At 45.5% G+C, this 16,499-nt stretch overlaps 2 protein-coding genes across 3 annotated transcripts in view; both read right to left on the minus strand.

The window, feature by feature from the left end:
• The window catches only part of LOC145457464 (heat shock factor protein 1-like), a 68,302-nt gene that overhangs the window by 23,844 nt on the left and 27,959 nt on the right, over positions 1–16,499 (minus strand). The gene's annotated exons all lie outside the window — the stretch shown is intronic.
• Positions 7,482–10,774, minus strand: LOC145457467 (uncharacterized). 2 transcript variants are annotated; one of them, XM_080335685.1, is made up of 3 exons: positions 9,329–10,774; positions 8,808–8,871; positions 7,482–7,765 (listed from the first exon to the last, which is right to left on the minus strand). In XM_080335685.1, exons 1-2 carry the CDS (start codon positions 9,633–9,635, stop codon positions 8,828–8,830), a joined length of 351 nt encoding a protein of 116 aa, XP_080191811.1. In that variant the 5' UTR covers positions 9,636–10,774; the 3' UTR covers positions 7,482–7,765; positions 8,808–8,827. The 2 variants fall into 2 exon arrangements, with proteins under 2 accessions (XP_080191811.1, XP_080191812.1); XM_080335686.1 differs by lacking the exons at positions 7,482–7,765; positions 8,808–8,871 and adding an exon at positions 8,917–9,195.

Here is a 16,499-nt window from a genome sequence, read left to right on the forward strand (position 1 = left end):
CTCGAAGATTTTCAAGCCGGTAAAAAGTTATTCCAAAATATTTTTACGCGTATACTATCCATCATTAATCATCTTTCTTCATCATCATCATCATCATCATCAGTATCAGATTATTTATATTTTCATCAGTTCAAAACAACACAGAAACTGAATGAACAATGAAAAGATATCCGACAGTCGACGAGCATGTCCACATTCAAGTCGAAATACAAGCCAATTACGACTAAGTGAATACTAGTCCATCCTCAAGATTACCGGACCACGTCTGACCTATCGCTCGCGCCTTCCATGACATGCCACCCCATTTTTGTCGCTTGCTTTTTCCTACTACCTTCTTTACTTTTCATTCAGTGTGCATGCCTCCTGTTTACATCGTCTAGGCCAGTGGTTCTTAACCTTGCCCCCAGCGCCCCCCAGGGGGCGCTGGCGATGTTAAAGGGTGGCGGAAACGCTCAGGGGGCGATATGGGGGGCGCTGGGCTCAGGGGGGCGGTATGGGGGGCGCTGGAGAAAAATGGCTTCGCAGTATAGATGATGTGGTGATAGGACATATCCTTAATGAGTATTCAGAGCAAATTAACACCGAAAACTTCGTTACATATAGCCTTCAAAATACATATAGGTCTAATTGTCCATGGGCGCCTAAGTGACTGACACCGAATGTTCCTGTCTTGGCAATCAGAACCCCAGAAGACGAATTCTATCTGGCAGGGAAAAATTACATGTCAGTGAAGAAATACCAATCTGAAATCGTGTGCGTCTTTTAGTTTGGTACGATTGGGCGACAGGGATATTCCTGTTGGGCGATATCCCCGTTGAGCGATTCTACATTTTTTTGATATTGCAGACAGGGGGTCACGAAATAACATCATGCAACGAAGTCATACCAACGGGTTCGCCCGCCCAAACATGTTTAATTATCAGTAACGGGCCCTACAGTTTCCAAGAAACCTCACAATGTTCGCTCTAAGTTTTGATGAGTCTGCGCACACTCAACAACTCACTGCGCTGACCCTTGGACAACAGTGCGTAACGACTAAAAAAAGGTAACAACTCCGGATTTGTTGTGCGCAACGTAGATTTTCTGTGTGCAGAGACCGTGTCAGCACTGCGCACGTGCGCAGCTTAGAGGGAACATTGCACCTCACTTAGCTCTACCGGTAAATGTGTTTACGTGAGCAGAGAGAGGATAAAATTTGATCTCAAATTACATGCAATTCCCGATGATATTGACCAATTCAATCATTAATTAGTGAAATTTTTCGCACTTGGGTGCACAAGGCAATCGTTTTTAGGGGGTCAACGAAGTGCTGTTACGGCCCTCCCTCTTACTCATTGTCTTTATTACATTCCTTACAATATGAAGTTGGAGGGGGCGCTGGAGCACGATAATTTTTGAAAGGGGGCGCTGGGAGAAAAAAGGTTAAGAACCACTGGTCTAGGCCAAGGTGGGTGTCCGATTTCATAGACTTCTTTAAGTCGCTTCAACACCTTCCTATCTTTCATTGTATCGCATTTTTAGTGCATTGAAAAAAAAATGCTAATAAACCAATGATGATGATGATGATGATGATGATGAAGGTGCTGCCGAAACGACTTGAAGTAGTCTTTTCAACCATACACCCACCTTGGCCTAGGCGAAGTAGAGAAGAGGCATGCACATTGCACACTGAATGAAAAGTAAAGCAGAGAATATAAAAGACAAGCGACAAAGTGAGGTGACATGTGGTGGAAGGTGAGTTCGATATAGTAAGGTCGTGCTCCGGTGATCCTGAAAGCTGACTAGTATTCATTTAGAAGAGATTGCTTGTATTTCGACTTGAATGCGGACAACACATGAAATGATACGAATGCGGACATGCTCAATGACTGTCTGACAGCCGGCGAGATGCTGTTCCATAATTGGGGTCCGGCATATACTTGATGGAGCGACTGGCGTAGCCAGGGGGGCGAAAGGGGCGGTTTTTCTTGGAAAAATTTTCTTCGCGCTTCGCGCGATTTAGTGCCCGTTCATGTCTTGATTATATTATCGGTATCACGAAAAAAAATTATTCCGCAAATACCCATTATTGAATTTAGCTACATTCTCAATTATGAGAATACAACAGTACCAGTAGATACACTAGAGTAGCCCGAGGCTGTTGGATTGATTGAGTCTGTAGGAGTGTCAGTTCAGTATGGGGGTTGGGGACTGTTAGCTCCGGCAACTTCCGTTCCGGGACACACGAAGATATATAAAGTAGGCTACATGCGACTCCGCAAAGTGCGCTCCCAAAATGATTGACGACCATAAAACCGACCCATGTATTCCGAAGCCTTCGATATAGATTTTCGGGTGCTTAAATGGCTGGCACCTAATGATCCTGTCCCTGCAATCAGACCCCTCCAACATAAACGCAACTGGCACAGGAAAATTGTAGATAGTAATTGTATTAACAGAATCAGTACAGGCAAACTTAGTCCGACATACCACGACCGCCGCTCTCACGTTCTCCCCACACCAGTGCCTCTCGCAGGTCCCGGTGCACATACAACGCATGCAAACCACATTTATACCCCCCTGATCTCAAGATCAAAAGCAAACGAAATGAAACAAATCACTAAACAATGCAACAAACTAGAATATAATGCTATCCCATATCAAAGTCTGCCAACCAGCCGGGTTGTGCCCTTCTGCGAGATGGTCTTTGTTCTACTTCTGGCATCAATTCTTCCCCCAACGGTTCACCTTCCGAAGCCATTCTCGATTCACTAGCATTTTCGTCATCAGTTGAAAATAAGTCAATCAGATGTGGCATTCTGCTCTGGCTTCGTTCCTGATCTGGGCCGCAACCCATTACGCGTCTTATATGTGATACATGACGGTTCGTCCCATTCACTTCAACAACCGAGTCCGATACAATATCCGTCACAGTTCCTTTGTTCCACACAGATGTACACCTCGCATTAGGTGGCTTCACAAAGACACTTTCTCCGATGTTGTATGGGTTTAAATGTTTCTTTCTGGAATTGCGGTCTTTTGCTACTCCCCGCTCTCCATCTGGAAGAGTAGACTCATAACGAAAAACCCTCTCAGCTGGTACGACATTCTCAACGTTTGGGGTATTGTTATACCAATACACCGTTTCACTCACACTACCACCAGTCCTGGCCACCATCCGTTTGATGGTCCTGTGATTTCTTTCAACAATCGAATTTCCGGAATGTTTGTAAGCACAGCTGAATACATAGCCAATTCCCCAATTCCACAAAAATTGTGACATTTTGTGACTTTTGAAGCAACTACCATTGTCACTCAAAATTTCGTCGACAGCCCCACGCTCCAGCAACACTTGGCCTAGATGCTGGATGACTTGTTCGGTAGATTCGGTTGTTATTTTCCTCCATATCGCAAATCGACTTAGACCACAATCAATCATACTTAAGTAAGGCTGCCCACCAACGTATGTAATGTCTAATGCCAGCCTACTCCATACTTTATCCACCGACAACTGCCCGTGTTCCCACTTGACTGGATGAGGATCAATTTGGCGACATATGTTACAATTGTCAACAACCTGTTTAACCATTTCCCGGCTTACTTCCCGCCCCAAGCAGCGTTCTGCTACATACAATGTTCTGTCTGTTCCCAGGTGATGCTTTTCGTGGATCCTCTTGACACGATCTTCCACCGCTTGACTTTGCGTGGCGACTCCCACACAAATCTTTGGGTGCCAGCTCCGTGGTACACGTGTCAAAGCATCAGCTATGTTTTTTGCAGAGGGAACCAGACGAATACTGACTTTCATATCATATTCTTCAATCAACTGCGCCATCAATCCCAGCCTTCTTCTAACAATCATTTCACTTAAGCCATGCACTCTTGGCCGGTTTAAATCCTCCAAAATTGATCTCACCCAATTGTAGACACTTGCGGAATCAGTGATAATCTCTACTTTCCTTACTTTCCATTTTAGCGCTAGATTCAGTCCCTTCACCACAGCCTCCAATTCTGCGACGTTGATGTGAGCACCGTCATCCTGCTTTCTCATCCAGGCCGCATCTTCCACTACATGGCCATCCACCATTAGACAACACCCAATTGCTAGGTTACTCGCATCACAACAAAGTTGCACCCTTCCTCCAGCAGGAGCTTGCCAAATTCCCCCCACCGGATCTTTCTCTTTCACCCTTGCAAGGATTTCGCCAGCTAGTTGTAACACATGAAGTGGTACTGTTTCGTCCCATGCCACTTCATTAGCAAGGCGCTTTACGTAGCTGCAAGCAATCCTCAGCCAGCCTGCCACAGGGTAGTGACCGATAAGTTTACCGAACATAGAAAAAAGCTGTCTCTTTGACCATTCTTTAGCCGGCTCTGGTAGGATTCCATCTCTGGCCCATTCATACGACCCCGCAGCCGTCGCAGTGACTCTCAGTCCTAATACCCGTGCTTCGTTCAATGGGACAGGCTCCTTTGCTCTTAGTCCATACCGTAATAAGTGCCTCCTCACTGTTTCCACATCCACAATACTGGCATCAACAAATATATCATCGATATAATGATCTGTTCCACGCTTCATCTCTTGACTCTGCGACAACACCACCGACAGGATCTTTGACATTACTTTTGGCGCAACATTGAGGCCAAATCCCATACGCGTCATGACGTATTTCTTCTCGCCATGCTGCACGATTTGAAATGTGTGCAAGCGCTCAGAAACGTGAATTTGTAGATATGCTTTTTGCAGATCTAACATATACGCATGTGTGCCTTTCTTCCGCCATTCTCTCAGTTTTTCCTGGCACACCACAACATCTGCACCGGGATGACTCATCACATGCCTATTCATCTCGCGGTAATCCATAACTGGCCGCACCTTTTTTGATTTGTTCGGTTGTTTTACTGCCATCAGAGGGATCAGACCCTTTTGACGTCCATGAACGTCTGGGTTGTATTCTTCCAACCAGCCATTTTGAATCCATTGATTCACTTCATGATGGAACTCTTCTTGGCACTCAGGTGGAATCGCGTACCCTGGACAGCGGTTTGACAAGGTTGGTTCTTCATTCGTGCATTTCCACTCTACAACCCACTTTGAACCATCAAAAATAGCGTTAAAATCTTTATCATCGATTACCAGCTTCTCCACTTCTTCTTCAATCAACTTCTCATCTTCTTCTTCTTCTTCCCTCAACTTCTCGACTTCTTCTTCAATCAACTTCACATCTTCTTCTTCACCCAACTTCTCGACTTCTTCTACTTCAATCGGCTTCTCAACTTCTTCTTCACTCAACTTCTCATTTTCTTCTTGACAACTCACTCCCACAGCAACATATGTGGGAAGTGCACCAAACCGTACTCGAAGATCTGGACCAACAAACACCCCATCCATCCTCTCGATCACATCCGTCCCCAGAATCACCTTTGCATTACAAACCAGACGAGTTGCTATTAAAACTTCCATACAGAGGTCAACTTCGTCAATTTTCAGTTTGACTGTCGCGTCACCATGACAAAATGTTAATTCGCCATTCAACATTTCCACAACTAGCTTTGGTCCCCTCACTGGCACGCCCAATTGCTTACACACGTCTTCTCGCACCACTGATCTCTGGCAACCTCTATCAACGAGAGCTTCTACAGATATTCCAAATATTTTTACAGAAATGATTGGCAGCACCTTTCTCCTCACTGTCGGTGGCTGGGGAACCCATCCGATGCTGACCGTTCCCCATTGCCGTTTCCCTGATTGATTGGCCATGTAGCACCGATCTTGCAGAACCGAGCTATATGACCAGGATTACCACATTCAAAACACTTTATTGGCGGCAGCCCACGGCCATAACTCTGTCTCCCAATATCCCTATTTGGGCACTCGCGTGCTATATGTCCGTCTTTCCCACAAGAGAAGCACTCAAAAGTCTTTCCTTCGTATGTGCCAGCTGCACAGAGCATGCCAACGGGCACCCTGGTGGACATGATCATTCTAGCTCGTACCACCAATTCACCAATTTCCAGTTTCTCAATTTCAGCAAGAGACTTTAGCTGGCATGCCACATCGATCGGCAGCCCAGTCACAAAAGCGCACTTTACTATCGGTTCAGAAGCAGCAGGGTCCATACCCACAAGAGTAACCAGTCTCTGGAGGTCAGCTACGAAAACATCAACACTCTCACGTTCTTGAAGAGTCCTACGCTGAAACTGGCAGTACGCATCGTAATAATTGACGCCAAATGCTGCCAATAGAGCAGTCTTTACTTTACTGTACTCCTTTTTATCCTCATCACTTAATTGCCTATATACTGAGAACGCCGCAGTGTCCAACAATAGAGGAACATATTCTTCTGGCTTGTTACCTCGCAGTTTCATAACGGTCTCCAATTTATCCAGCCACACAGCCACATCCCCCGAAGTAGCGAAGTCCACATACATAGGCATAATGTCCGTTATCCTCACCGTCGACATATTGCCGCGATAGCTTGTAGATAGTAATTGTATTAACAGAATCAGTACAGGCAAACTTAGTCCGACATACCACGACCGCCGCTCTCACGTTCTCCCCACACCAGTGCCTCTCGCAGGTCCCGGTGCACATACAACGCATGCAAACCACAAAAATATCACCACCTCCCGTTAAAAATTGCAAATTTGAAGTTGAACGAGTCTGATCAAAGGAGTTTTTTTAATTTGGTCTGGTATGTATCAGCGATTTCAATCTTTAAAGTAGCGTCAATCTCTACCAGAGGTTACGCCCAAACCGTGCTTCAACGAAGTAATAAGAATGGACGCCACTTGCTCATATAGACGTACCAATATTATTGATCAAATTCTTTCATTTATTCAAAAAACATTTACGCTCCGCGCGACTACGGCCGAAATTCACACTGATTGTTTATCACTTTATGTCAGCGATTTGGGCTCGTCCGTGCAACGACCGCCTAATACAAGCTATAGTTAGCAACTGGAAGCTTCCATAGAGTATGTGTGTGTGTGCGTCTAAGAATCGTATGTATAAAGGGTAGTGATGAAATTGCCCATGGCAGGATGTACGGTTCTGCGAGATGTTCCCACGGGAGAGCTCCCCTAAAGTCATAAACCCCCGCAAACAAAATCAAAATAAATTGTTTTTCTGGCTACGACCTTGCATGTGCTCGATCTCTTGAGTGGTGACAGCATTCTATGCAAGTCATGAAGTAACAGCAATAAATGACAACTGTCCCGTCCGGCGTCCACCCTCTACACTGTAAAAACTGTGGCCACCTTACAGAGGTGTTTCAAAAATCACCCAAAGGAGGTGGTATTTTCTCCACCCGTAAAGGGTGGTGGGCTCCCCTACCTATTTTAGGTGGAAAATTTTCCTCCCCTATGCTATCGGTAAACCACCTCATCAGCCTATCCAGATACCACATCATCTTATCAGGATATTTTCGTCAAACGACGTAGATGCGCACAACATCCAAATTAAATCTTCATAATTCACGTTGACATAAATCACAACATCGCCATTATTCCAAAACTTTATTTTCAAATTAGTCACAGATTTTACCAAGTTTGGTGCGAACAGCAGAACTCATCTCTTTCAACAGTGTGCTAGAACTGATATGAAAGTGAGGGAATTTCTGATGTTTGTCGAAAACTGTATGACGAATATCCAGTAGACTGAAAGCATCACTGCAAATCCCTCATGGAAGCTGTTGATATCTCGGACTGTCTCCCCATCAAAGTAGATGGCCCACTCCTTCTTTTCCACAGCAGAACAAATTGTAAGGTAGGCTGATCTGGGCATCTGAAGAAAGGTTTGGTAGTGTGAAACAGGTTAAACATACATATTGGCAGCGTATTATAACTATTCAAAAATACATGCTCACTTGAGTAGTATCAAAAGACTGTCAAACTACTTCTACTTGTAGCTGGTTTACAACATAACTCGTACCGAGTAAAATTATGTCTTCCTACTTCTACTTCAGTATAGCCTTGTTAACTGCGTTTAACGCCTCTGGCTCGGGCATATGAACATTAGATGGACTTGACAACCAGGTGTTAGTCAGCAGCTCACGCTGACACCAACTTTTTGTCGTCACCATGCCGACCTCTTTTTGACCGTCCAGTCCTGCGGGCTGGACACCCTCATAAGTTTTTAAATTTGTAACTCTGTTTTACTGCAACTGCCATGTTATTACTCATATTGAGTAAGTTGCGAATATGCATCTATCGAGTTGAAAAGTGGCCACCTTCGAAATACAGCTAAAATTATGCGTTTAGTTCTACTTTTTGAAAAAGCTGTACTACTCAAGATGTCCACTTGAAGTATATAACACTAACATGGCTTGCAGATCACCACTTATATACTTGTAATCGCCTAAATATACGGCGTGATGATCTGAATCTGGGCCTAAAAATTAGGTTATCATTCATGTTGCCAATTGAGTGTGTGGACACCCAGAAATTGCTTTGCGAAACGCCATTTGTACACCACTGCTTCACTGCGACTGCGATGAAAAGGGTGCACGGGCTTGTCAACAGCAGGGCGTTTGAGAAGGAGTAAATATTCAAATGCCCTTATCTGATCTTATTTCATCGATTGCAGCTATAAAAAATATGACTGCTCTGCTGTCGAATTCCCAGCCAAATGATTAGTTATGAAAGGCTGCCAGACTAAAAACGATTTAATAGCAAAGGGATGTATACCATTGAAAAAATGTGTTTAAACTACAAGTACATAGTTGCTATAAAATGCAAAGTTCGACTAGGACTGTCGAATCGTTCTGACAGTCCCGAATTATGTATACTTCAAACAACTGCTTCATAATATCGATAAATATTCGTACCTGATCAGACAGGAAGAAGTTTATTTTTGAGGAAAATGGCAGATCCAGTCCAGATCGTCAGATTCTGTAATACAAAATACAACTAACTTACAGAGCATAAGTGTGTTGTTTGCTATGGAGGCGTTGGTGTAGATCAGGGTTGACCAACCTTTTTGCTATTCACGGCCCGATTTCCTAATATTAAAACAGCACGCGGCCGCATTCCAGCGCACAGTCCTAATGTACCAACTGGAAGCCAAATATCCGCATTAAATTGTCGATTACGTCCATTTATTTTATACTCCGAGCTCACCTATTTATTCATATCGGCTTCTAAGGCTACAGGTTGATCCCCTTGGCATAGATCAAAAACGGCACAAAAACTCATGGCAAGTCCTGATGTTGATTGCTGTACAATTGAACATGACTAATGAGCTCATATGGCAAATAATGGATCACAATTAAATACTTGATTGCATACTTGACGAGATCGTAAGTTCTGTTAAAACCAACAGCTCAGTTCAAAATTCACTATAACTCACCAGAACTGTCGTTTCCGTCATGAGTACCTGGCGTCAAATTGAGGGCGATTTCCGACAGCACATCCAATGGATCACTCATTTTCTCGGCAATGCAATATTTACCTGGGTAAAGAGAAGTGTACTTATGGGATCTCATCAATAATGACGGAACCAAAATTGGCTTTGCAGCATTGCCTTTCAAACTAGAGCCCGACCGATATTGGATTTTTGAGCCGATACCGATAAGACCGATGTCCAGTACCTCCACCGATAACCCCGATATATTCAGCCGATATTCAAAATATATGGAATCTAGCTCAAGGCCCATATTTAACACCTCAGGGCATTTATTTCGACAACTTTACAGCCATTGATATGCTTGAACATGAAAAATATGATCTAGGGATTACAAAATATATCAAAAGCACCAATCCAGCAGTTGCAGATTACAATTCACGAAGCACAATTTCTCGGCCCTTTCTCTAAGGAGTGAACTTCTGTGGTCTTCCATAAATTATGTATATAGTACTAAACACAGTGAGCAGTCTTTCACTTGGTACCATAGTTAGTGGCACAGCAAGAATTGGAAATCTTTCTTCATTTCGGTTCTACCGCTCTTCGGTTCTACCGCTCCCTTCCAGGGGATCTTTCCTTCAATGGTTTCACCAAATATTGATATTCTTCTGGCAGTGCACCTGGAGCCTTCAGAACATCATCAACAAATAGCCGACGAGAATGTGCAACACAACTGAAAATGTCCACGTCCGCAACTGCTCCAACCATCCCCCTTGGGCCTTAACCATGACCAGCATTTCAACAATCAATTGATCAATATTTTACGGTCTTTTGTCAGAATTAGCCAATGACATCATGGAATCAAAAATTTTTGTATCAATTATTGGCTTTACTCCACGTTTGCTTGATTTTCTTGCCCTCTATGCTCGCATATTTCCTGGTGGCCCCGCAGGCCTCGGTCAGACGACTTCATACATTACTGGTATAATCAGCTCTGTTGGTACAGAACCAATAGTGCTATCTTCAGAGAAATGTTTCGACGTGACGCTTTTCTCTATCATCACGAGGGTCAGTCCAGCATGATTGAAGTTCTCATTTCTCTTCTCAATCTTCTGCAGACAACTATTCACCAGCTGCTCTCTGTCTATAGATAACTAACCTACGGAGGTTAGTTATCTATACTCTGTCTTTGGTGATCGAGGAGGGTTGGTTCGATTATGTTCACAATAAGAGCAATTCTGTTCACAATAAGAGCAGTCTCATGTTCACAATAAGAGCAGTCATGTTCACAATAAGAGCAGTCTCATGTTCACAATAAGAGCAGTCGTTGTATTCACAATAACATCAGCCGCAGCACCACCATATCCCCCGGACACGATGTCCGAGTGGCAACATAGTCCGAACACAACCCAGACATGATGTCCGAACACCCCCAGACACGATGTCCGAACGCCCCCCCAGACACACCCCAGACATAATGTCCGAACACCCCCCAGACATCCTCCATACACGATGTCCGAACTCACCACGCCCCAGACATGATGTCCGAGTGTACACGCAGTCCGAACACACCCCATACACGATGTCCGAACGCCCCTTCCCCCAGACATGATGTCCGAATACCCCCAGACATCCTCCAGACACGATGTCCGAACTCGCCACGCCCCAGACATGATGTCCGAGTGTACACGCAGTCCGAACACACCCCATACACGATGTCCGAACGCCCCTTTCCCCCAGACACACCCCAGACATGATGTCCGAACACCCCCAGACACGATGTCCGAACGCCCCCCCCCAGACACACCCCAGACATAATGTCCGAACACCCCCCAGACATCCTCCATACACGATGTCCGAACTCACCACGCCCCAGACATGATGTCCGAGTGTCAACGCAGTCCAAAGACACCCCAAACATGATTTTATTAACACAGGCCGGGGCATGATGAACACAGGCCGGGCATGATGTCCGAACACGATTTCCGATTGGCAACGCAGTGCGGACACACCTCAGTCATGATATCCAAACACCCCCAGACATTATGTCCAGAGTGTCAATGCAGTCCGAAGATACCCCAGACATGATAATACAATAAGAACAGCCATGTTCATGTTAAGAACAGTCTCATGTTCACAATAAGAGCAGTCATGTTCACAATAAGAACAGTCTCATGTTCACAATAAGAGCAGTCATGTTCACAATAAGAACAGTCTCATGTTCACAATAAGAGCAGTCATGTTCACAATAAGAACAGTCTCATGTTCACAATAAGAGCAGTCATGTTCACAATAAGAACAGTCTCATGTTCACAATAAGAGCAGTCATGTTCACAATAAGAACAGTCTCATGTTCACAATAAGAGCAGTCATGTTCACAATAAGAACAGTCTCATGTTCACAATAAGAGCAGTCATGTTCACAATAAGAACAGTCTCATGTTCACAATAAGAGCAGTCATGTTCACAATAAGAGCAGTCTCATGTTCACAATAAGAGCAGTCGTTGTATTCACAATAACATCAGTCGCAGCACCACCATATCCCCGGACACGATGTCCGAGTGGCAACATAGTCCGAACACAACCCAGACATGATGTCCGAGTGTCAACGCAGTCCGAACACACTCCTGACACGATGCCCGAACACCCCCAGACACGATGTCCGAGTGTCAACGCAGTCCGAACACACCCCAGACACGATGTCCGAGTGTCAACGCAGTTCGAACACACTCCTGACATGATGTCCGAACACCCCCAGACACGATGTCCGAACGCCCCCCCCCCCCCCCCCCAGACACGATGTCCGAGTGTCAACGCAGTCCGAACACACTCCTGACATGATGTCCGAACGACCCCAGACACGATGTCCGAGTGGCAACGCAGTCCGAACACACCCCAGACACGATGTCCGAACAGTCTGGGGTGTGTTCGGACTGCGTTAACACTAGGACATCATGTCTGGGGCGTGGTGAGTTCGGACATCGTGTATGGAGGATGTCTGGTGGGTGTTCGGACATTATGTCTGGGGTGTGTCTGGGGGGGGCGTTCGGACATTGTGTCTGGGGGTGTTCGGACATCATGTCTGGGTTGTGTTCGGACTATGTTGCCACTCGGACATCGTGTCCGGAGGATATGGTGGTGCTGCGGCTGATGTTATTGTGAATACAACGACTGCTCTTATTGTGAACATGAGACTGCTCTTATTGTGAACATGACTGCTCTTATTGTGAACATGAGACTGCTCTTATTGTGAACAGAATTGCTCTTATTGTGAACATAATCGAACCAACCCTGTAGTGGTGATCGATTACTGCAGGGGGATTCCCACGAAGTCATTGGGGCATAACGGTGGTTAGTTATCTATAACATTTTTCAGATGGGCACGCCTACTGCCCTGTATGCAGTATGCACTATATGCAGCTTGGCCATTTATTTTTATAATTTACCGTTCTCACGTCTTCTATCGACTTCTCGGAGTCACTGCCACCATGTTGTGACGTCACGAAAATGGCCGATATTTTTTTACCTTCAATGGCCGATACCGATATTTCTCTCCAAGCGTGATATCGACTCGATATTATCGGCGGGCCGATAATCGGTCGGGCTCTATTTCAAACTGTGAGCTGGCATGCACTTGTGTGGATATACAATATGCAATATGCATATACTTTACTTTTGCGGGCGTGGAATAATTCGAATTAACTTGATAGGACATTCAGTACAGTGACACCGAAACTTAGTCTTCATGAAGCATTTTTGAAAGCTGTTGGACGTGCGACACAGCACCAATCGTAGTTCTTAAACACAGCAATGTTTTCTCCCACCAGCAAGAGTCAACGTACTATCAATATTACTCAATCAAAAGCAGGTATATGAGCAGACCAGGGGTGGAATTACAAAACAAGGAGCGTACTGCAGAATTCGGTCCTACAAAACATGTATACCGACGGGCCACGGCTACCAGTGAATTATACGCTGGATAAATTCGACAATAGAAATGCAACGACTATCGCACTAGAATTGGAAAACTAATAAATGTTCAGCTAGCAGCAAGTAAATGATGTAAATTCAGTGTGTGCTTACTTACAATTACTTGACATATTGCACTGTCCTCTTTGAAGACGTCATCATCTCCGACATCCACATACTCCAGATCTAGATACTGGCCTAATCTTCTGTCATAACACTGGATTTTGAAGTCACGGTCATGGAGTTCACCTTTGTGTATTTCCGAAACCTCTCTCCTTATCTCAGAAGCGGGTAACCCTAAAAGGAGGGAACGCGGAAACTGCGGAAAACGCGGAACTCGCGGAAACGGCCCCTAAAACGCGGAAACTGCGGAAAAAGCGGGAAACCTCGAATCCTAAAGCGCTGAAATAGAGGAGAACGCGGAACAGTCGGTCATTGACCGACAAGATAGCGTAATGGTTAAGCGTCCTGCTTCTTGATCGGTAGGTCGTGGGTTCGATACCCGGCCGGGTCAGACCAAAGACCTGATAGTAACACTGGTATCCATGGCTTCCCTGCTTGGCGCTCCTGCATTACTGGGATAGCATGGAGGGGTGGTGCATGACTTAGAAAGCTGTAAAGGCTATATCTGCACTTCCTTGTCAAGCGGCATATGCACATCATGTAGCCTACTCATGGTATGCATATGCGCAGATCGCGTGTATGTGTATCATGAGTCGGTGTATATGCCGCAAAAACATCAAGGACAAAAATAAACTACGTCCTTTCCTTATAGATCACACAGTAGGCACTAAAACGAGGAACCAGCGGAAAAGGCGGAACGCGGGACAGTCGGTTATTGACATTTGTAGATCTCATAGAGGAACTCTAAAGTCTAAAACGACGAAACTGCTGGACACAAATTTTAGATTAGGGTTAGGGGAGGTGGGATATTAGGGTTAGGGTTAGCTTAGGATTAGGGTTAGGTTAGGATTAGGGGAGGTGGGATATTAGGGTTAGGGGATGTGGGATATTAGGGTTAGGGGAGGTGGGATATTAGGGTTAGCTTAGGGTTAGGGTTAGGGTTAGGGTTAGGGTTAGGGTTAGGGTTAGGTTAGGGGAGGTGGGATATTAGGGTTAGGGGAGGTGGAATATTAGGGTTTGGAGAGGTGGAATATTAGGGTTAGGAGAGGTGGAATATTAGGGTTAGGGGAGGTGGGATGTTAGGGGAGGTGGAATATTAGGGTTAGGGGAGGTGGGATATTAGGGTTGGGGGAGGTGGGATATTAGGGTTAGGGGAGGTGGAATATTAGGGTTAGGGGAGGTGGGATATTAGGGGTATGATTAGGGTTAGGGGAGGTGGGATATTAAGGTTAGGGGAGGTGGAATATTAGGGTTAGGAGAGGTGGGATATTAGGGTTGGGGGAGGTGGGATATTAGGGTTAGGGGAGGTGGAATATCAGGGTTAGGGGAGGTGGGATGTTAGGGGAGGTGGAATATTAGGGTTAGGGGAGGTGGTATATTAGGGTTGGGGGAGGTGGGATATTAGGGTTAGGGGAGGTGGGATATTAGGGTTATGATTAGGGTTAGGGGAGGTGGGATATTAAGGTTAGGGGAGGTGGAATATTAGGGTTAGGGGAGGTGGAATATTAGGGTTAGGGGAGGTGGGATATTAGGGTTAGGGTTAGCTTAGGATTAGGGTTAGGTTAGGATTAGGGGAGGTGGGATATTAGGGTTAGGGGAGGTGGGATATTAGGGTTAGGGGAGGTGGGATATTAGGGTTAGCTTAGGATTAGGGTTATGATTAGGGTTAGGGGATGTGGGATGTTAGGGGAGGTGGGATATTGGGGTTGAGGGAGAGGGTGATGTTAGGGGAGGCGGGATATAGGGTTGGAGAGAGGGGGATGTTAGGGTTGGGAAGAGGGGTGATATTAGGGTTGGAGAACAAGGTTAGGGACATGATATTGGTTGGATATCATGTTCCTAACCTTGTTCTCCAACCCTAATATCACCCCTCTTCCCAACCCTAACATCCCCCTCTCTCCAACCCTATATCCCGCCTCCCCTAACATCACCCTCTCCCTCAACCCCAATATCCCACCTCCCCTAACATCCCACATCCCCTAACCCTAATCATAACCCTAATCTTAAGCTATCCCTAATATCCCACCTCCCCTAACCCTAATATCCCACCTCCCCTAACCCTAATATCCCACCTCCCCTAATCCTAACCTAACCCTAATCCTAAGCTAACCCTAACCCTAATATCCCACCTCCCCTAACCCTAATATTCCACCTCCCCTAACCCTAATATTCCACCTCCCCTAACCTTAATATCCCACCTCCCCTAACCCTAATCATAACCCTAATATCCCACCTCCCCTAACCCTAATATTCCACCTCCCCTAACCCTAATATCCCACCTCCCCCAACCCTAATATTCCACCTCCCCTAACCCTAATATCCCACCTCCCCTAACCCTAATATTCCACCTCCCCTAACCCTAATATCCCACCTCCCCCAACCCTAATATCCCACCTCTCCTAACCCTAATATTCCGCCTCCCCTAACCTTAATATCCCACCTCCCCTAACCCTAATCATAACCCTAATATCCCACCTCCCCTAACCCTAATATTCCACCTCCCCTAACCCTAATATCCCACCTCCCCCAACCCTAATATCCCACCTCCCCTAACCCTAATATTCCACCTCCCCTAACCCTAATATCCCACCTCCCCTAACCCTAATCATAACCCTAATATCCCACCTCCCCTAACCCTAATATTCCACCTCCCCTAACCCTAATATCCCACCTCCCCCAACCCTAATATCCCACCTCCCCTAACCCTAATATTCCACCTCCCCTAACATCCCACCTCCCCTAACCCTAATATTCCACCTCTCCTAACCCTAATATTCCACCTCTCCCAACCCTAATATTCCACCTCCCCTAACCCTAATATCCCACCTCCCCTAACCTAACCCTAATCATAACCCTAACCTAATCGTAACCCTAAGCTAACCCTCCTAACTCTAACATCCTCCTCTCCCTCAACCCTAATATCTCCCCTCTCCTCAACCCTAATATCCCCCCCACGTAACCCTAATATACCCCCTCCGCCAACCCTAATCCGTCTTGCAGCAATTAGAGCTTATTGTCTCTGATGATCTGTATAAAAGTACAGCTAACCAATCGTCTTGGTGCTCGGCTATACAATACTTATCTC

Source organism: Botryllus schlosseri, chromosome 15, assembly GCF_051294905.1.
Source record: "Botryllus schlosseri isolate E-star chromosome 15, Bs_hap1, whole genome shotgun sequence".
NCBI lineage: Eukaryota > Metazoa > Chordata > Ascidiacea > Stolidobranchia > Styelidae > Botryllus > Botryllus schlosseri.

Excerpts from the sequence above, each read along its gene's own strand:
- LOC145457467 (XM_080335685.1), bottom strand. The coding sequence starts at position 9,635 with ATGGGCCTTGAGCTAGATTCCATATATTTTGAATATCGGCTGAATATA. Across the intron at positions 8,872-9,328 it reads TGACGGAAACGACAGTTCTG|AATCTGACGATCTGGACTGG; the intron begins GTGAGTTATAGT and ends TTTGTATTACAG.